A 22,376-nucleotide genomic window follows, 5' to 3' on the forward strand; every position below is an offset into this window, starting at 1 on the left:
AGACATAAAATCAATAATACAATATTTAACGTAAGCGATCAGGTGCTACTAGTAAAGTTTTCATAGAAGACAAAAATAAAACATTGCTATTCTTAAATGTTTTATTTATAGCAGAAATTTGCACAGGAAAAAGTTTTCTATAAATATCTTTCTTCATGGATTTTACACTTGTAACTACTACTAGCATACCTTCTATACACTGTATATGACATGTTAGCTGTGTACTTATTCTATGCAATGAAGAATAAAACATATGTCACATATATAGTATAAATATGTAAATACTATTTTCATCTCTAGTGAATTATAGAGGTCTTGGCCTTAATGATTAACAAATATAGATCTGTGTTCCCGCATGAAGGTTATTTGCTTTGACTCCATTTATCACTATTATTAACTTGCTGGACTGAACGCTGCACTGTTTTTTTCTTTTTTTCCAGTCACATGAAAACTATGTTTTGCAATTTCCTTTATTTTGGAGAGAATTATTTCTGCTAAACAGGCAGTTCTTGTTGGCATAAAACTGGAGGATATGTGACTGTAAATCTTCAGCATTCATAATACTTTATGTTTTTGACATAAACACATCCCTCTTTTCAGATGTGCTAAGTGTAGAAATTAATGTATGTTAAACATGCAGTATAAATGATTTTTTACATTTGAGAAGAAATCCCCAGATGACTTTTGCAGTGCTGGCACAGGCAGCCTTTCTGCTACAGCGTGTTGCAATGTACCCTGACTGCCCCACTTCGGAGAAAATCCAAACAAGCTCTGACAAACAAATTTCACTTATTTATATTGCAGAATAGATTGCACTATTTTTTTTTTTATTTGCTCAATTCCAGCCATCTAACAGTGGTTGTTAGCACACAGCTGCTGTTTCATGAGAAGTTAGTTTGGCAGTGAAATTTGCATTCTTGTTTTAGTGAAAATGGTGCCTCGTTTGCTTTGCCTTCGTTTTGGTTATACATTGCTATACACTGGCGTAACAATAGGGGAAGCAGCCCGTGCCCCGCGCGAGAGCCCGCTCATGGCTGTTTTGGGGGGGCAGGAGGGGTCGCAGCATGAGAGGAGAGCTTTGCACATCAGCGGGAGGGGGGACAGTTCCTCCCCCCCTCCCCTCGGGCTCTCCCCTCTGCGCTCCCCTCCTGTATATATCTAAGTGTCAGCAGCGGCGGCGGCAGCAGCTATAATTACCTCCATTCACCACGGAGGTTGCAGATCTGCAAGGGCTTCACATTACTTCCTGTTAAAACAGCCGCTGCTGCCACTTAGATATATGCAGGAAGGGAGCGCAGAGGGGAGAGCCCGAGGTGAGGGAGGGGGGGGACTGTCCCCCCCTCCCCACTGATGTGCAAAGCTCTCCCCTCATGCTGCGACCCCCCCCTTGCCCCCCCAAAACCACCATGAGCGTGCCCCAGGGTGGGGGTGCCCGTTCAAATTCTTGCAGGGGGCGCTGGGACTTCTAGTTGCGCTCCTGTTGCTGTTTGAAAGCCCATATAGCAAAGTTCCCAGCACACAGAGCAATTAGCTAGTGTCAGTAATCTAGTCTCACTTTAAAGCAAACTGAGCACCAGAGATTTTTTTTAAATTAACCTCCCCATAAGGTTTTTAATGGAGTGTGCCATTGAGGAGGTTGGGGTGAGAGGCATTACTTACCTATGGGGGGCTGCTCCTGTGGCATACTGGCATCTCATCAGTGGCGGACAAAGCCAACGATGGGCCCCTGTTCAAAATAAATGAAGCAGGCCCCATGCGAGTGGGCGTGGTCATAACAGATGGTGGTTGGATCCAAACAATGCCGATAAGATAAAAGTACATGAACCTAGGTCACATTCTGTAGGCACTGTATTAATGTAGCACACATTTTAAACTTGTATATGACTGGGGCACAACTTATTATCATTGTTTCTCTGGAGTTTCTGAGAGAAATCCGTGGAGAAAAGCCTAGAGGATAATCAGGCCCTAACTGGTGCAATTGCATGGGCCCTAGAAGACAAGGGGCCCCTGTGCGACTGCACGGCCTGCACAAGCCTATGTCCGCCTCTGCATCTCATCCGTATGGAGGTCGCCATCTTCTCCATAGAGAGCCAGCACAGTGCAGAACTCTCATTTTCCTGGCAGTGTCATGCATGAGCCCACCACAATGCATGCCGGGAGATGTAGTCCATGGATGTGACTACATCTCTGTGTGGGACTGTGAGGCATCTCTGTGGAGAAGATGGTGACCTCCACATGGAGCTGCCCCCTGTGGGTAAGTGTAGGTTGCTTACCCCAACCGCCGCCTCCCAACAGTACACTCCATTAAGAACCTTTCTGTAACGATCGGTGAAGCACAGAGAGGATCTGATTACCAGTGATCTGCAGAATCACTGGGAATACAGATGTATACCAGATTATACGTGATCTGCAGTATCACTGATAATCCGATATACTAGCTAACCTCTGTTCACCTGAGTAGAGTGTAGTGTTTGGTGTAACAGTAACACTTTGAGGACTAGGCCTCAGTGCAGCAAGGAGTACTGCACAGATTCCTTCCGCAGACCTGAGCTCTCCAAGACGGGAGGAGTCAGACTGACAGTAGGAAGGACAGACTGAAAGTAACCTTCAGGAGGAAGGATCACTAACAGAGCGAGGAACCGCCTCTAACAGTAAGGTCGGTTCTCGAGGTCAGACAAGCCAGGTCGTACACACACGGACAGATAAAGTACAAGATCAGAAGGCAAAGGCGGAGTCAAAGTACAAGCAGGGTTCAGCAACGGGGTATCAGAAATATCGAGGTACAAAATCAGGAGGCAGAAGCAGAGTCAAGGAACGAGCCGGGGTTCGGCAACAGAGTATCAGAAATATCGAGGTGCAAGATCAGAGTTCAGGAGGATAGTCAAGGCAGGCAAAAGTCATAACAGATAATCACAATCAAACTAGTACTTTAGCTATCAACAGAATCTAGCTAAGTGTAGGATTACAGCTCCAGCTGGTCCCGGCACACTTGCGGATCTGACTACGGATCTGGGTGCTCCCACATATGTGATCGCACGCCAGACAAAGAGCAAGTGAACAACCAGCAGTATATATACTCTAGGACCTTTCCAGGACCTCCCCAATTGCTGGTCCAATGAGAACAGTGGAATTTGTCAGCTGACCCAGCTGGTCAGCCGACTCCCTTCTAACTGCTATTTAAACTCTGCCTCTGTGCTCGCGCGCGTGTAAGTCTGAATCTTGGTGGACTATCAGTCCCAGCCACACCAGTACTGCCATGCAATGTATCTAGTGCGGGGGCCGCCTCTGATGCGGATTCCGCCGTTACCAAAGCGGATTCCGCCGTTACCAATGCGGATTCCGCCGCACTGCCTATGCGGCATGCGGCGTTTTATCCGCGTTGTGACGCCATGCTGGACGCGGAAACGGCCGCCTCACCTCGAGAGACAGCGGCCTTTCCGTGTTTCCTTATAGTACCCCCCCCCCCCCCCCCCCCCCCGAGGAGTGGACTCCGGACAACTCCCACCAGGTTTCTCGGGGTGTAAGGCATGAAACTCCCTCACCAACTCATCCGCATGCATACGATTCCCAGGTACCCATTGCCTCTCCTCGATGTCATACCCTTTCCAATGTACGAGGTACTGTACCGAGTTTTGTACCTTGCGAGCATCTAATATTTTTTCCACTTCATATTCGGGTTGGGTATCTACCAACACGGGAGGAGGAGGAGTAGGACCCACCTGGACTGCAGGTTTAAGAAGGGACACGTGGAAGGACTTCACCCCCCGCATGCTGGTGGGAAGGTCAATGGTATACGTAACATTGTTAATCTGTTTGGTCACGGAAAATGGGCCCACAAACCTGGGACCCAGTTTGGCAGATGGCTGCTTCAGGGTCAAGTGACGTGTGGACACCCAGACTAGATCCCCTGGCTGAAACTTCCATTCCACGGACCGTCTCTTATCTGCTTGACCCTTCTGACTCTGGAACGCCTTCTGCAAATTCCCCTTAACAATTCCCCAATTGTCCCTGAGTGACCTCTGCCAATCCTCCAGTGCAGGAAATGGGGACGAGACAACTGGAAAAGGGGAGAATTTGGGTGACCTCCCTGTTACAATCTGGAATGGGGAAAACCCAGACGAGGAATTCTTTAAATTATTTTGGGCGAATTCCGCGAAGGGCAAAAATTTCACCCAGTCACTTTGTGCCTCCGCAACGTAACATCTCAGGAATTGCTCCAGAGATTGGTTAATGCGTTCTGTCTGCCCATTCGTCTATGGGTGGTAGCCTGACGAGAACGACAATTTCATGCCCATTTGGTGACAAAATGCCCTCCAGAATCCAGACACAAACTGGACTCCCCTATCAGACACAATGTCTTCCGGAATGCCATGCAGCCGGAAGACGTGAATGATAAACAATTCGGCCAATTCTTGAGCCGAGGGGAGTCCTTTCAGGGGCGCAAAATGGGCCATCTTGCTAAACCGGTCGACTACCACCCAAATAACAGACATGCCTTCAGACCTGGGCAATTCCCCCACAAAATCCATGGACAGGTGGGTCCATGGCTCACTCGGGGTGGGCAAAGGCTGCAACCTTCCTACAGGTGCCAGCCGGGAGGGTTTACTCCTGGCACATACCGCACACTCCTTAACAAACTCCTTGCAATCTGTTGCCAAGGAAGGCCACCAAGCACACCTGGCAATCAGATCCTGCGTTCTGGCCGCTCCAGGATGACCAGCATTCTTGTGGGTGTGAAAGAGTTGCAGAACTTGTAACCGGAATGGCAGTGGGATAAACAAGACCCCTTCGGGTTTCCCCTCAGGAACATCCCGCTGAAAGGGACCCAAAATCTCTGTCCAATCCTCCCAAGTCTCCGTGGTGGCTAACACCATTTTCTGCGGGATGATGGATTCAGGAGCGGTAGGCTGTGCTGTCTCAGGTTCAAAACACCTGGAGAGGGCATCTGCTTTGACGTTTTTGCTGCCTGGAGTGTACGTGATTATGAACCTGAACCTCGTAAAAAATAAGGACCACCGGGCCTGACGGGGACTCAGCCTCTTAGCCCCCTCGATGTATTCCAAGTTCTTGTGGTCAGTGTAAACAGTGATCGTGTGCTCTGCCCCCTCTAACCAGTGGCGCCACTCCTCAAATGCCAACTTAATAGCCAGAAGTTCCCGGTTGCCTATATCATAATTTTTTTCTGCAGGTGAAAACCTGCAGGAAAAATAAGCACATGGGTGTAATCTGCCCTGCAACCCAGACCGTTGAGACAGCACCGCCCCCACCCCAACTTCTGAGGCATCAACCTCCACAATGAAGGGAAAGGACGTGTCAACATGCCTCAAAATTGGTGCTGAGCAAAATAATTTTTTCAATAGAGCAAATGCCGCCACGGCTTCAGGAGACCAGTGGTTGGTATCTGCCCCTTTTTTCGTGAGACTGGTAAGGGGGGCAACTAACGTGGAGTATCCCTTAATGAACCTCCTGTAATAGTTCGCGAACCCTAAAAATCTCTGCAGGGCCTTCAACCCCACTGGCTGTGGCCACTCCAACACGGCTGTGACCTTGGCAGGATCCATTGAGAGGCCCGAGGTGGAAATTACGTATCCCAGAAACGTGACCGTGGTCACTTCAAATATACACTTTTCCACCTTAGCGTAGAGCCTATTCTGTCTTAATTTGTTTAGGACAAATTTCACGTGGACCCTGTGTTCGGAGAGGTTATTGGAGTAAATGAGTATATCATCGAGGTATACCAGTACGAATTTACCCAATACCTCCCGGAATACCTCATTGATTAGTTCCTGGAAGACGGCTGGCGCATTGCACAACCCGAAGGACATCACTAAGTACTCGTAATGCCCGTCGGGTCTGTTAAAGGCCGTCTTCCATTCATCGCCCCTTCTAATGCGGATTAGGTTGTATGCCCCCCTCAGATCTAACTTAGAAAAGATCTTAGCAGTAGTGACCTGCGTGAATAAGTCGTCTATCAATGGTAACGGATAGCGATTCTTCACCGTGATTTTATTGAGACCTCGGTAATCGATACAAGGTCGAAGACCCCCGTCTTTCTTCTTAACGAAAAAGAAGCCGGCCCCAGCAGGTGACCGAGAGGGCCGAATAAACCCCTTGGCCAAGTTGTCACGAATGTATTCCTGCATAGCCAACTTCTCGGGACCGGACAAGTTATACAGGTGACCCCTAGGGGGCATACAACCAGTACGGAGATCAATGGGGCAATCGAACGGGCGATGAGGAGGTAATTGATCAGCAGACTTGGGACAAAAAACATCAGAAAAATCGGAATATACCTCGGGAACACCCTCCACGTAAACCTTGGTCTGACCCAATGTCACCTTCCCCACACACTGCTGATGACAATGATCGGACCATCTGGTTACCTGGCCCGTAGCCCAGTCGATTTGTGGAGAGTGGGCTTGTAACCAAGGCATGCCTAGGATAATAGTGGAGGTTGACATATGTAAAACGAAAAACTGTAGTTGTTCCCCATGCAGTACCCCTATCGTGACCTTCACCTGCGGAGTCTGTGACAGGGGACGATCCCGTTGCATAGGGGAATCGTCTACTGCCGTGACCTGAATGGGGGGACTTACTGGAGTGAGAGGAATACCCAACTCCTGAGCAAATTCAAGGTTCATAAAATTGGCCGCTGAGCCGGAATCAATAAAAGCCTCAGTGGCTACAGACTTATTATCCCATGTAATAGTACAGGGGAGAAGTAACTTCTTCTCTTTTTGGGGTGAGAATGATGTGCCTAGGGTGTCACCCCCCACTACTCCTAGGCAGACCCGTTTCCCGACTTGTTAGGGCAGTTTCGCACCATATGCCCTGCTTCTGCACAATACAGGCACAGTTGTTCTGTTATTCTCCGCCTACGTTCCACCTGGGTCAGTTTAGATCGACCAATTTGCATTGGTTCGGGTGGAGGTAAGGCCGGAGAGGGTGACACAGGCGGAGATGCCGTTACTGAGGGTGTAGCAGAAGGTGCCACATACGAAGTCACTCTGACCCGGTGACTGCCCCTAGTCTGCCTCTGATGACGTAGTCGACGATCGACTCGGATGGCCGATGATATGGCCTCATCGACTGTCTTGGGCTCGGGTAAGGTTAACATCAAGTCAGAGACCTCCTCCGACAACCCAGACAGAAAATAATCCATCAAAGCAAAATTGTCAAATCTGGTGGTAACAGACCACCTACGAAATTCTGCCGCGTAATCCTCGACTGACCCTCTGCCTTGCCGCAAAAGTTTGAGCTTCCGCTCAGAAGTTGCCGCATGGTCAGGGTCGTCGTATATCATGGCCATAGCCTTAAAAAATTCCTCTACTGAGGTCAAAGCTGTATCTGTGGGAGACAGGTTGTATGCCCAGGATTGGGAATCCACAGTTAACAGTGTTTTAATAAAAATGACCCGTTGGGTCTCAGTCCCCGAGGATCGGGGTCTCAACTCAAAGTATGACAACACTCTACTCCTGAAATTCCGGAAGTCAGACTTGTGGCCGGAAAATGTATCAGGTACAGGCATACGTATGGCATCACTAGGAGGGGATCGCACTGAATCAACTGACGTCTGGAGGGTTCGCACGGAGCCTGAAAGGGCGTCAATCAAGGCTTTGTGCTGGCCCAGTGCTTGGTGGAGGCTATCCACCGAAGTGGCAAGCACACCCAGACGATCAGTGTTTGCGTCCATTTTGTATTTTGGTCTGGCGTTCTGTAACGATCGGTGAAGCACAGAGAGGATCTGATTACCAGTGATCTGCAGAATCACTGGGAATACAGATGTATACCAGATTATACGTGATCTGCAGTATCACTGATAATCCGATATACTAGCTAACCTCTGTTCACCTGAGTAGAGTGTAGTGTTTGGTGTAACAGTAACACTTTGAGGACTAGGCCTCAGTGCAGCAAGGAGTACTGCACAGATTCCTTCCGCAGACCTGAGCTCTCCAAGACGGGAGGAGTCAGACTGACAGTAGGAAGGACAGACTGAAAGTAACCTTCAGGAGGAAGGATCACTAACAGAGCGAGGAACCGCCTCTAACAGTAAGGTCGGTTCTCAAGGTCAGACAAGCCAGGTCGTACACACACGGACAGATAAAGTACAAGATCAGAAGGCAAAGGCGGAGTCAAAGTACAAGCAGGGTTCAGCAACGGGGTATCAGAAATATCGGGGTACAAAATCAGGAGGCAGAAGCAGAGTCAAGGAACGAGCCGGGGTTCGGCAACAGAGTATCAGAAATATCGAGGTGCAAGATCAGAGTTCAGGAGGATAGTCAAGGCAGGCAAAAGTCATAACAGATAATCACAATCAAACTAGTACTTTAGCTATCAACAGAATCTAGCTAAGTGTAGGATTACAGCTCCAGCTGGTCCCGGCACACTTGCGGATCTGACTACGGATCTGGGTGCTCCCACATATGTGATCGCACGCCAGACAAAGAGCAAGTGAACAACCAGCAGTATATATACTCTAGGACCTTTCCAGGACCTCCCCAATTGCTGGTCCAATGAGAGCAGTGGAATTTGTCAGCTGACCCAGCTGGTCAGCCGACTCCCTTCTAACTGCTATTTAAACTCTGCCTCTGTGCTCGCGCGCGTGTAAGTCTGAATCTTGGTGGACTATCAGTCCCAGCCACACCAGTACTGCCATGCAATGTATCTAGTGCGGGGGCCGCCTCTGATGCGGATTCCGCCGTTACCAATGCGGATTCCGCCGTTACCAATGCGGATTCCGCCGCACTGCCTATGCGGCATGCGGCGTTTTTTCCGCGTTGTGACGCCATGCTGGACGCGGAAACGGCCACCTCACCTCGAGAGACAGCGGCCTTTCCGCGTTTCCGTATACTTTCTTATGGAGAGGTAAATTAAAAAAAAAAATCCCTGGTGCTCATTTGCCTTTAAGAAAGTAATACCAAAAGCAACTTAAAGCCTATGTCCATGAATTATTTTTTATTTAATTTCTCCCTTTCTCCTCCCCCCAACTAACACGCACTCTACCACATCCTGCTACAAGCACCTCTAAGGGTCTTCAATTTTGGAGTAATTGCATTTGCCCTCCCTATCCTGCCAGATAGCCATGAAGCTGGAGCATTTGGATGTGCTTTGGCACCTATGGATACTGTCCCAACTCCTTCTCCTACAACCCCCAACCCTTGTCACATTACAAGAACTACACCCTTCCTCCCACTTCACTGCCCAGCACTCACCAGCACTTGAAATATCATGGAGAAATATTGTAACAGACCCACCTCCAATCCACAGTGACAGGAGGCTGGCCTGCTGTGGTCTGGACCCTCAGTTTTTGTTTTATTTGATCAAGACAGTCACTTTAATTGAATCTGCCAGTAATATATTGCTCTGCATGACCTTCTGTCAATTTTGTGCAAATATTCAATCGAAACTCTGATTGGATGTTTGTACAGTAGGAATTGATCACTATCTGATTGAATCCTGCTCATATAGGGATCCTGTATGGTCACCTTTACTAAAGTTGTAGTCCTCTACAAAGTGGTGACTTTTATAATGTTGGGGTGTGCTGAGTCTTGTGGCACCTCAGGATAATGCAAGATTCTAACACTCCTGGGGGAGGCTGCTGGCCAACACATTTTAAGTTACAGTAAATTACAGATATTACAGATAAAGCCAGATACTTACCTAAAATAGGGCCTTCCCTCTCCTCTCCCGGTGCCCTTGGTGCAGCGCTGCAGTATTTGACTAATTTGGTCAAATACTGCTTGCTCCCCTGGTGAAGGTGACTTCAGAAAGTCTTCAGGAGCCAGAGTGCTCCCAAAGACAGGCTGCTCCATACTGCACTCTTGTGCACTCGCGTGTGCACAGTATGGAGCCGCCTGTCTTTGGGAGGACTTGGCTCCCGAAGTCCCTCACCGCTGGGGATTTAAATGGAGGAGCAAGCGCTGAACCAAGGGCATCGGGAGAGGGAAGGCTCCCTCTCCTTAGGTAAGTATCTGGTTTCTTTATTTAAAACACGATTTGCTTTAAAGCAACCTCTCTGTTTACCTTACAGCACACACATTTGCTAGATTAGGGAGTTCAGGCTGCTGTATGTTGGTGTGCAGTGGTTTTACTCCGCCTTCTGCATTTCTCACCCCAACTTTGGCTTTTGCATCTTAGGGAGAAGACATGAAGACTTTTTTATGTGAGGCAGGTCATGTAGAGAGAAAGCAGAGCTGTTATCTGCTGTGCTGTATTCATAGGCTGCCTGTTCCTTTGCCAAAAGCTAAAAGAGGGGGTTGTTACTGCACATGGTAGCCGCAGAAGGTACATGATCTGGCTGCTTGCACACTCTCAGCTGACAGGATCTCAAGGCAGACATATTTAGCAATGGAACATACTTGGTAGGTCCCATTAATATAAACAGGTAATATACCAATGGGCAACATTAGGTGAACGAGAAGCACATGTTATCTTTACAAACAATCAATGTGAGCCATCAATAACTGTATTGTGGATGCATAATGGAAGTAAGGAGGCTGTGCATCATTTGAGAGCCGTCTCCTTTGATACTGCATCACTTCATAAATTGACCTTGTATTCACAGTGGAATGAGCCCTTCCATGATCACTGAATCAATACACCAATCCCCTCAAAAATAAGCCCTTCCATGATCACTGAATCAATACATCAACCCCCTCAATAAGCCTTCCAATGTCTTATTAGCTCATTGCAATGCTGTACCATCAGTGCATTAACAGAAAATATCTGTCCATCTCAGAATGTGACATTTGCTTCCCCACTTCAATCACCCAAAATCAGCTTAGTGTATCTTGTCTTATAAACATAACTTGAAGATGGACTGCGGTAAAATAAACATTTTTCATAGTTTGGAAAAGCCCTTGAATCTCGAATCTCTCCAATGTGGAAATGTTACATCACTCTTTGTCCTTTGAGCCACCAATATTTTAATATGTTCCCTGATATGACACAGGAAATGGGGGATGCAGTAATAAAATCTCAATGGACCTCTAATGGTGCCCATACCCGATACAATAAAAACGTTCAATTTTCCCGTTTATTCGATCTAAATGTTCGAATCGAATGAAAGTTGAAAATATTTTTTTTTTTTTACAATCAAGAAATTCGAACGATTATCCCGTTTTTTCGAGAAAGAACTGATCGGACATGCTGGAAAAATCTTTATATTCTATCTAATGGAATAATCGAACTAAATTATCTAATAAAAAAAAAATAAAACATTGCACCATGTATGGGCACCTTAAGGCTTCACACTTAGTAGGCTTCTCTATGTTGTAGATTCTGTCCTTGTTGGAGATGTAGAGATTCAATATGTTGCAGCCTCTGTCCTTGTTGGAGATGGAGAAATTCTATATGTTGTAGTCTCTGTCCTTGTTGGAGATGGAGTGATTCTATATGTTGTAGTCTCTGTCCTTGTTGGAGATGGAGACATTCTATATGTTGTAGTCCCTGTCCTTGTTGGAGATGGAGACATTCTATATGTTGTAGTCCCTGTCCTTGTTGGAGATGGAGACATTCTATATGTTGTAGTCCCTGTCCTTGTTGGAGATGGAGTGATTCAATATGTTGTAGTCTCTGTCCTTGTTGGAGATGGAGGGATTCTATATGTTGTAGTCTCTGTCCTTGTTGGAGATGGAGAGATTCTATATGTTGTGGTCTCTGTCCTTGTTGGAGATGGAGACATTCTATATGTTGTAGTCCCTGTCCTTGTTGGAGATGGAGGGATTCTATATGTTTAGTCTCTGTCCTTGTTGAGGACGGAGAAATTCTGTATGTTGTAGTCCCTGTCCTTGTTGCAGATGGAGAGATTCAATATGTTGTAGTCTCTGTCCTTGTTGGAGATGGAGGGATTCTATATGTTGTAGTCTCTGTCCTTGTTGGAGATGGAGGGATTATGTATGTTGTAGTCTTATCCTTGTTTTATATGGAGAGATTATATATGTTGTAGTCCTTGTCCTTGTTGGAGATTAGGAGATTATACAGGATCTTCTAAAAAAATTAGCATATTGTGATAAAGTTCATTATTTTCTGTAATGTACTGATAAACATTAGACTTTCATATATTTTAGATTCATTACACACAACTGAAGTAGTTCAAGCCTTTTATTGTTTTTCTTATTGATGATTTTGGCATACAGCTCATGAAAACCCAAATTTCCTATCTCAAAAAATTAGCATATTTCATCCGACCAATATGAGAAAAGTGTTTTTAAAACAAAAAAGTCAACCTTCAAATAATTATGTTCAGTTATGCACTCAATACTTGGAATCCTTTTGCAGAAATGACTGCTTCAATGCGGCGTGGCATGGAGGCAATCAGCCTGTGGCACTGCTCAGGTGTTATGGAGGCCCAGGATGCTTCTATAGCGGTCTTAAGCTCATCCAGAGTGTTGGGTCTTGCGTCTCTCAACTTTCTCTTCACAATATCCAACAGATTCTCTATGGGGTTCAGGTCAGGAGAGTTGGCAGGCCAATTGAGCACAGTAATACCATGGTCAGTGAACCATTTACCAGTGGTTTTGGCACTGTGAGCAGGTGCCAGGTCGTGCTGAAAAATGAAATCTTCATCTCCATAAAGCTTTTCAGCAGATGGAAGCATGAACCCACATTTGAACCAGAAACAGCGGCAGAAGCGCCTGACCTGTGCTACAGAGAAGCAGCACTGGACTGTTGCTCAGTGGTCCAAAGTACTTTTTTTTTCGGATGAAAGCAACTTTTACATGTCATTCGGAAATCAAGGTGCCAGAGTCTGGAGGAAGACTGGGGAGGGGGAAATGCCAAAATGCCTGAAGTCCAGTGTCAAGTACCCACAGTCAGTGATGGTCTGGGGTGCCATGTCAGCTGCTGGTGTTGGTCCACTGTGTTTTATCAAGGGCAGGGTCAATGCAGCTAGCTATCAGGAGATTTTGGAGCACTTCATGCACTTCATGCTTCCATCTGCTGATAAGCTTTATGGAGATGAAGATTTCATTTTTCAGCACGACCTGGCACATGCTCACAGTGCCAAAACCACTGGTAAATGGTTTACTGACCATGGTATTACTGTGCTCAATTGGCCTGCCAACTCTCCTGATCTGAACCCCATAGAGAATCTGTGGGATATTGTGAAGAGAAAGTTGAGAGACGCAAGACCCAACACTCTGGATGTGTTTAAGGCCGCTATCGAAGCATCCTGGGCCTCCATAACACCTGAGCAGTGCCACAGGCTGATTGCCTCCATGCCACGCCGCATTGAAGCAGTCACATCTGCAAAAGAATTCCCAACCAAGTATTGAGTGCATAACTGAACATAATTATTTGAAGGTTGACTTTTTTTGTTTTAAAAACACTTTTCTTTTATTGGTCGGAGGAAATATGCTAATTTTTTGAGATAGGAAATTTGGGTTTTCATGAGCTGTATGCCAAAATCATCAATATTAAAACAATAAAAGGCTTGAACTACTTCAGTTGTGTGTATTTGAATCTAAAATATATGAAAGTTTAATGCTTATCAGTACATTACAGAAAAGAATGAACTTTTCACAATATGCTAATTTTTTGAGAAGATCCTGTATATGTTAAAGTCTCTGTCTTTGTTATGCCGGGCATACACAGCACGTTTATGGATGCAATTATGTGCCGGATCGAGCTGTTGGCTCGATGCCGGCGCATCCCCGCTTGTCCGCGCGTGCGGATCGAGTGGGAAATCTATCCGGCAGGTCATCGGACCTGTCAGATATTAACAATCGAGCCCATCAGCGGCTCGATTAATAAGGGAAGAAAGTGCCGTGTATGCCCAGCATAAGTGATGGAGAAATTCTATATGTTGTAGTCTTTGTCCTTGGTGGAGATGGAGAGATTCTATATGTCCCTGTCCTTGTTGGAGATGGAGTGATTCTATATGTTGTAGACTTTTTCCTTGTTGGAGATGGAGAAATTCTATAGGTTGTAGTCCCTGTCCTTGTTGGAGATGGACAGATTCTGTTTGTTGTAGTCCCTGACCTTGTTGGTGATGGAGTGATTCTCTATGTTGTAGTCTCTGTCCTTGTTGGAGATGGAGGGATTCTATATGTTGTAGTCTCTGTTCTTGTTGGAGATGGAGAGATTCATCTAGCTCCTGTGAGGACAGGGCATAAAGGAAATTATCCTAGATGGGGAGGAAGATTGTGTCACTGTAATGTTGTTTAACTGTCAATTTGTGTAAGACCTTTTTCTAAATATCTGAATTAATTGCAAGTCAATGGGCCAAAAGTCAAAGTTTCCTCCTAGGAGATAATTTTTCATCTTCTGTTTAAAAAACTTTTTGGAACTCTGAATTCCAAAAAGGAGTTGAAAAAACGCTATCAAAATATTTTCTCGCTTGCTGGCTTAAAGGGTATTTTATTGATAAATTGTGAAAATATCACCTAGGAGAAAACCTAGGAGAAAAAGTGAATTGAATAAAGGCCATTGGCCCATATGCAATTAACCTTTTCTCTTATGTTTTCTCCTAGGGGATATTTTCACAAATTGGCCCATATGCCCACTTTTTCTCCTGAGTTTTTTCATAGGAGATAATTGTTCTTCTTTGATTCACAATAACTTTTTAGCAGTTTGCAATGGAAAACATACCAAAAAGTACGTGAAAAAGTCCTATCAACTATATTTTTAGTTTTTCTTTGCTTGCTGGTGGTTTAAAAGGCAGTTCGAAAATTTCACTTTGGAGAAAGCTCAGGTAAAAAAGTGCATTGCATATGGACCCTTGTCAATAAAATGCCTTTCAAACCAACAGCTAACGAGAAAGTACTCTAAATAATTTTGATAGCACTTCTTTACCTACTTTTTGGTATTTTTTTTTAATTGCAAAGTGCTGAAAAGTTATTTTAAAAAGAAGTTGAAAAACTATCTCCTAGGAGTAAACTCAGGAGAAAAAGTTACGTGCATATGGCCCATTTTATCTACTACCAAAGCATAATTTATTTTACAGTTCATACTAAAGAATTTTCTTCAACAGAGCCATTTGTACTGAAATCAGAATTATGCCATCCAGTTTTAGCAATATTTTTTGGTGTTATTTTGTCCTGGTAAATTAAGAAGTACTTCAGATAAAGAAGCATGATCACAGTGCAGACAGGGGATGCATATGATATAGCTAAATTACAGTAAAGTAAGTACAGTAAAATGTATTACTAATGAATCTAAACTTGGGTTATTTTTAAATGCAGACTTTAGGCTGTTCGTGTGTGGCATCATCTGTTCTCAGTGGTGGAAAGGCTGGTGGATTCTTAACCAATAACCTTGGCTTTGCAATGGCCGTCACTATGGCCATCTACGCTACTGGAGGAGTGTCTGGTAGGCATAGCAGTTTTTTTCTGTGTGACATACTGCATAATATTGTTGTTGTTATTAAAAGAAATGCTATCACTAGCATCTGTATCATAAACACTACATAATCTACAGTCCTGGCCAAAGGTTTTGAGACTGTCAAAAATATTGGAAATTAGAAAAAGTTGGTGCTTACGTTTTTGTAATAGCAATTTGCATATACTCCAGAATGTTATGAAGAGTGGTCAGATGAATTGCATAGTCCTTCTTTGCCATGGAAATTAACTGAATCCCAAAAAAACATTTCCACTGCACTTCATTGCTGTCATTAAAGGACCTGCTGAGATCATTTCAGTAATCGTCTGGTTAACTCAGGTGAGAATGTTGACGAGCACAAGGCTGGAGATCATTATGTCAGGCTGATTGGGTTAGAATGGCAGACTTGACATGTTAAAAGGAGGGTGATGCTTGAACTAATTGATCTTCCATTGTTAACCATGGTGACCAGCAAAGAAACGCATGCAGCCATCATTGCGCTGCATAAAAATGGCTTCACAGGCAAGGATACTGTGGCTACTAAGATTACACCTAAATCAACAATTTATAGGATCATCAAGAACTTCAAGGAAAGAGGATCAATTCTTGTTAAGAAGGCTTCAGGGCGTCCAAGAACATCCAGCAAGCACCAGGATTATCTCCTAAAGAGGATTCAGCTGCGGGTTTGGAGTGCAACCAGTGCAGAGGTTGCTCAGGAATGGCAGCAGGCAGGTGTGAGCGCATCTGCATGCACAGTGAGGCGAAGACTTTTGGAAGATGGCCTGGTGTCAAGAAAGGCAGCAAAGAAGCCACTTCTCTCCCAAAAAAACATCAGGGACAGATTGATCTTCTGCAGAAATATGGTGAGTGGACTGCTGAGGACTGGGGAAAAGTCATATTCTCCGATGAAGCCCCTTTACGATTGTTTAGGGCATCTGGAAAAAGGTTTGTCAGGTGAGCGCTACCATCAGTCCTGTGTCTTGCCAACAGTAAAGCATCCTGAGACCATTCATGTGTGGGGTTGCTTCTCATCCAAGGGAGTGGGCTCATTCACAATTTTGCCCAAAAACACAGCTATGAATAAAGATTGGTACCAAAACACCCTCCAACAGCAACTTCTTCCAACAATCCAACAACAGTTTGGTGAAGAACAATGCGTTTTCAAGCACGAAGGAGAACCGTGTCATAAGGCAAAAGTGATAACTAAGTGGCTCGGGGACCAAAACATTGAAATTTTGGGTCCATGGCCTGGAAACTCCCCAGATCTTAATCCCATTGAGAACTTGTGGTCATTCCTCAAAAGGTGGGTAGACAAACAAAAACCAACGAATTCTGAGAAACTCAAAGAAGTGATTATGAAAGAATGGGTTGCTATCAGTCAGGATTTGTCCCAGAAGTTGATTGAGAGCATGCCCAGTTGAATTGCAGAGGTCCTGAAAAAGAAGGGCCAACACTGTAAATACTGACTCTTTGCATAAATATCATGTAATTGTCAATAGAAGCCTTTGAAACGTATGAAGTGCTTATAATTCCATTTCAGTACATTACATAAACAACTGAAACAAAGATCTTAAAGCAGTTTAGCAGCAAAACTTTTGGCCAGGACTGTATTTTTTTTAACTTTCTTGTAGTATGGGAGCCTACCTAAACAATCTGGGAGCCTACCTAAACAATCTGTTTATAGTATTCAAAATCTGTTTGCCCTCATACTCTATGGAAGTGGTAAATCAAAACTGGATGTTTCGATCAAAGAGAAATCTGGCTCTTTGTTGAATTCGCTCATCATCTCTAAATGTATGGCTAGAGATGATGGGCAAATTTGACCAAGAGTTAGATTGTCGCTTGCCACTGTGCCTATTGTTCTTTGGCCTCCTCCATTTGCACCTCAAACGCTGCTGGTGTATAGCATGTGGCATGTGTTTGATGTCACACACGTCACCTGCTGTACACCGGCAGCATGTGAGCACAAATGGAGGCAGCAGAAGAAGGATGGGCACTGCGGTGGGTGATAGAGGACAGGTAAAATATAAATACACACATGGGGCAAATTTACACCAAGGTGGACAGTGCCAGGGGTTCCGTCGCGTTTGCTGCACATCCCGATATCGCACGTCGTTACCGCTGTACACCAGATTGAGCACCTCGGCCTGAGATTTACCAGCATGTCCGATCGATACACGCAAGCAATTTCGGCCCATAAATATAAAAAACAGTTGACAGTTATTGGAAGATCGAATAGAAGCCGATTCCAAACTTTCCTGGCATAGAAGAAGTGCCTTGATTCTAGCCACGGAGCACACAGCCAACACTGCAGCAAAGAAAAGGCCTCCTTGCCCTTGCCACCTACAGTCCTTGCCACCTACAGAAATTCCACACTGGTGGGAAGTAAGAGTTATAGGCTAGTGTTGAACTAGTACGCACTAATCCAGTGGCAGTGGCAGAATTTATTTTTATGTTTAGATGGACTTTAAAACAACTAAAGTCAAGTAAAGAAAGCAGCATGTAAGATTAAGCTGCTGAAATGATGTGGCAGCGTGTCTCTAGAAGATGAATGAGATATAGCCAAAATCACTTCAGCCACTACATACCAAATGCTAAGACTGTAAGAAAACAGAAGTACAATACAGTAAACAAGAAGAAGGTTTGTAGAAAAAAAAATATGATTACAAGACAGACTGTAGGGTTCATTTCCTAAGGTTTAAAAAATGGTGGAGAATGTAAGACCGGTTTGCTGGATGAGTCCTGTTGTTCACCAGTGTTCTGCACAGTTCTACACATGGCCGGATTTCTGGCAAGGCCACATAGGCCATGGCCTAGGGCACCAGATAAACAAGGGGCGGCCTGCAGACAGTGGGCATTATTTGCAGGGCATTATTTGCAAGTGCCCAAACAAATGAAAGGGGTCAGGATAACTGCACTATTAGTACCAGCTTGCATCTGCCTGTGCTGTGCTACAGGCAGCTGCAGTCCGTTAACCAAATGTTTGTGAACAGTGTGTGACTAGCAAAAAGCCAGACCTTGTCCAATGACATAGCAGCAGCTGCAGGCAGTTACAGAAGGCCGGGTCTCACGCACTTGGCATGGGGGATGAAAGGACCAGGGGCAGCACCAGCAAATAGTACAGAATACAGAAGGCAGCCTCTCACAGTACACAGTACAGTAGATCGCTTGATTGACCAGCTCCCCGTGTGACGTGATTGATTCACTTCATATTGCCATGGAGACCTCGGCACTAGCCGCAATAGAGGACACCAGCGTCCCAAAAATGTTTGGGTGGGTGTGTGTGAAGAGAGGTGGTAGGATATGGTTTTGGTTGGGGCGGCTGGTAATAGTCGGCCTTGGGCGATAAGAAGTCCGGCCCTTGTTCTACAACCTTAGCAAATAAAACCTCTGTCTCAGTAAATGTTGTTCCTTTAAAATAAATTGTGGCTGCAGTTTAAGTAATTTGTTGAAGTGTACCAGAGATGAAGAATACTTACTTATGGATCGCTCCCACGCCGCCGTCCTCCGCTGCCTGCAGCTCCGGTATCGGGTCCCTTAGTTTGCCCATTCACAGCCAGTCTGAGCAAGAGGAAGTACACTCTTTACATATCTCTCCAGGCGCCGCTGTAAAGAGCGCACTTCCTCTTGCGCAGACTGGTCGCAAATGGAGGAAGTTACGGGACCCGGTACCAGAGCTGCAGGCAGTGGAGGACGGCGGCGTGGGAGCGATCCATGCATATGGGGTTGGAGGAAGGACTAAGTATGTATAAACCGGTAAGTATTCTTCATTTCTGGTTTCCTTTAAGACACAGTTTGCCTTTGAAATAATGGTGGATGATGTCATTGCTAATGATCATATGAGGGATATATATATAGCATCATGACAGTTATTAAAGTTAAACGGCCAGTTAGGTAGAATGTGTAGAAAATGGTTTGGGCTGTTAAGAGGAATTATTTTTGCCACCACTAAATGTTAATTTTCCTAAGAAGATAAGTCAGATACAGTACTTCATGGGTGACAGAATAATGCATGTCAAGCATCTTCTAACCTCTGCAGCTGGTGTTCAATAACAAAGTTCAGAGATCGATAATGGTCAAAAATCTGATTGTATTTATGAATGAAAGGGGCCATGTTTTAAAGACAGTGTATCACTTAGATGCATATAAATTGGATTTGCAATAATATGAAAGTACTTGGTTATATAACAGGCAGTTAAGCAGTAGTAACTCACACTTTGAAAGACAAGCTTACAATAGAGTAACTAATGAATCTTTCAAGTGTCTATAGATAGAGTTTAGCATCAAGGACTCTGATCTGTATGAAGCTAGACATACACTATTAACTTTTACATTGATTCAACGTTTGCTTGGTTTAAAACATACAGCAGAGGAGATTCAGCTGTACAGATGTTTAGTCAGTCCAGCGTATAACTGGGAATTCTTATGGGTATCTATCCTATTTAAATATTCTCCCATTATACAGCAGAAAGAAGATGGAAATGAACATTATACAGATACACAGAGATGTAAAATAATTGTTCTCCATTTCTACCTTATAAACAAGAGGATTGTGACTACAATATAGTACACTATATAAATGATCTGTTTTGCACAGTGTTTGAAATGTGTGTTATGCTTCATACACCTGCTAGATGGTTCTCAGCCAGTGGGGGCTGCCTATGACCAGAATCTAGCATGTGTGGAGCAATGCATCAGTGAGAGTTTCGGCCTGCAGGATCATCTAATCTGAGTGCAGGCTGAGAGTATTGTTCTCCTCCTTATCTCTCCCATTCTATTCCGCTCTGTTGTATGCTACACCATCATCCCTCCACCTCCATAGCGACAGAGTGCATTGCTAGCCTGCAGGCTACCGATGCATCTGCACAATTCTCTGTCCTGAACTGTCACCTGAGGGATTGAATACTGATCCCTGCAGATGGAATAGTCCAGTGCTACGGGCACAGTGTTAAAAAGAACCAAAAGTGAGAGACTTATTGAGGCTGTGATATTTATTTCCTTTTAAACAGTACCAGTTGACTGGCAATCCTGCTGATCATTCTCATTAGGGGGAACACAGACAGCAGTAACTGTCCAATGTTCCTCATCCCCCCCCTCCTTCATTGGGAACAAAGACAGCAGTAACTGTCCAATGCTCCTCTCCTCCCAGTGGGAACACGAACAATCCCTCCTCACTCTCTCTAAAACTAACAGATAAATAACTGCATTCCTGGCTGGAGATGGATACAGAGCATAATGATGTCATTGCAGGGGAATAAGTATATTTGTCCATAACATACACAGGTCCATGCTTTTTAGGAGTTATAGACTTTGCATAGGGAACATTTAAATGTACATAGCTCTGGATTATTTTCTGTGAGAATGGGGAGGTTTTTTTGCAGTGGCGTAGCTAAGGAGCTGTGGGCCCTGATGAAAGTTTTACAATTGGGCCCCCCAAGCACTCTACACATAGCAATTGATACGGGGTACCAAAACCTGCCATTGGCAACTACAGTGTCAGAGATGCAAGAAGGTGATGGGTAACAGTTTGTTAATGATTGCTACCATTCAAAGTATCTATAGAAGTGATTATTATGAGCACAGGACCAATAGAGAGCTAATACTGTAGCTGAGGGAGGGCCCTTCGGGGCCCCTCTGGCCCAAGGGCCACGATGCGGTCGCAACCTCTGCAACCCCTATTGCTACGCCCCTGTTTTTTTGTTATAATGTGTATTTTATCTGTGCTTATTTGTTCAAAGGCATGAAATGGTGAACTTCTGAGCGAGCAAACAGAAATGAGCTCATCAAGGTCAATCCCAGCAATGCACAAAAAATGCTAGAATTGTAAAAGCATTTTAGAATAAAACCACAATACAATATTCCCATGGCCGTATTTGGTAGACACCCCATTTTCTGTTACACTTGGGAAGTAGAGCTCGCATGTATAAAGTAAGCCATGAAAATGAAAGGTAAAATAAAAAAGTCACACTTTTTATTCCATCTTTACTGCCTAATTAACAGAATAATCCTATTACTGCACCCTCAATCTTCAGCCAGCATTCCAACTCTTAGGCTATATTCCCAGTGGGCTATTGCAATGCGACGTAATGGTTGCATTGTAATGCAAAACGTTGCAATGCAAAAGCAATGCAATGTTCACCATTGCGGTGCAGTCTGACAGAGTGTGGTTTCACAACTCACTGCATGCACACTTACTGCATAACAGAGCAGATACAAATGGCGCACAGTTCTGCCGGATAATTATGGCGCCGCCATTCAAATCAATGGCAAATGCTGTTTTACCGTCTGGAAGGCCTTTTTAATGAATATTCATATTGGGCAAGTAAAATAAATCATTTTCAAACAATTTTCCCCTTTGTTTTTTCAAAAATACCATTAAAAAACATGCATTTTTAAATCCCCATAGGGAAACATTGTATGAAAATCGTATGTGAAAGAATGAACTTGTTGAGCGTTTTTTTCCTGCACCTAAAAGCGCACATCATTGTGTTTTCTGTGTGGCCCATAGAGTAACATATTGTGCGTTTTTTCATGTGTTTTCTGCTCTGCGGCAAAACTCATGTGATTGAAATAAGGGCCCTTTTCCACCGGCTTAGCTCTCTATTGGTCCTGTGCTCATAATAATCACTTCTATAGATACTTTGAATAGTGGTAATCATTAACAAACTGTTCCCCATTCCCTTCTTGCACCTCTGACACTGTAGTTGCCATTGGCAGGTTTTGGTGTGCCGTATCATTTGTTATGTATAGAGTGCTTGGGGGGCACCATTGTAACACTTGCATCAGGGCCCACAGTTTCTTAGCTACGCCACTGCTGAGAACCAATGTTAATCAGTGGGTTAGTTCACACTTGCATGCCTTTTTTTTCCACATGCAGAAAATCAAGTAACAGCAATGCAGTACTGTCAGAGAACAGTACTAGTTGTGTGCACACTGGTGACTGCAGAAGAGAATCCCAAGTGCAATTCTTACAGGATGGTGAATGCTGCCAAATTATAGTTACAATTAGGATTTACAGTATATTAAATAATACAGATGCTGCAGCCAAATAACCAGAG

At 44.5% G+C, this 22,376-nt stretch overlaps 1 protein-coding gene across 1 annotated transcript in view; it reads left to right on the plus strand.

The window, feature by feature from the left end:
- AQP9 (aquaporin 9) overlaps positions 1-22,376 on the plus strand; it is an 85,644-nt gene that overhangs the window by 4,659 nt on the left and 58,609 nt on the right. The window contains exon 2 of the mRNA XM_068275516.1: positions 15,183-15,309. Within this exon, the coding sequence (XP_068131617.1) occupies positions 15,183-15,309 (127 nt within the window). The remainder of the gene's footprint in view (positions 1-15,182; positions 15,310-22,376) is intronic.

This window comes from Hyperolius riggenbachi, chromosome 3 (genome assembly GCF_040937935.1).
Source record: "Hyperolius riggenbachi isolate aHypRig1 chromosome 3, aHypRig1.pri, whole genome shotgun sequence".
Taxonomy (NCBI): domain Eukaryota; kingdom Metazoa; phylum Chordata; class Amphibia; order Anura; family Hyperoliidae; genus Hyperolius; species Hyperolius riggenbachi.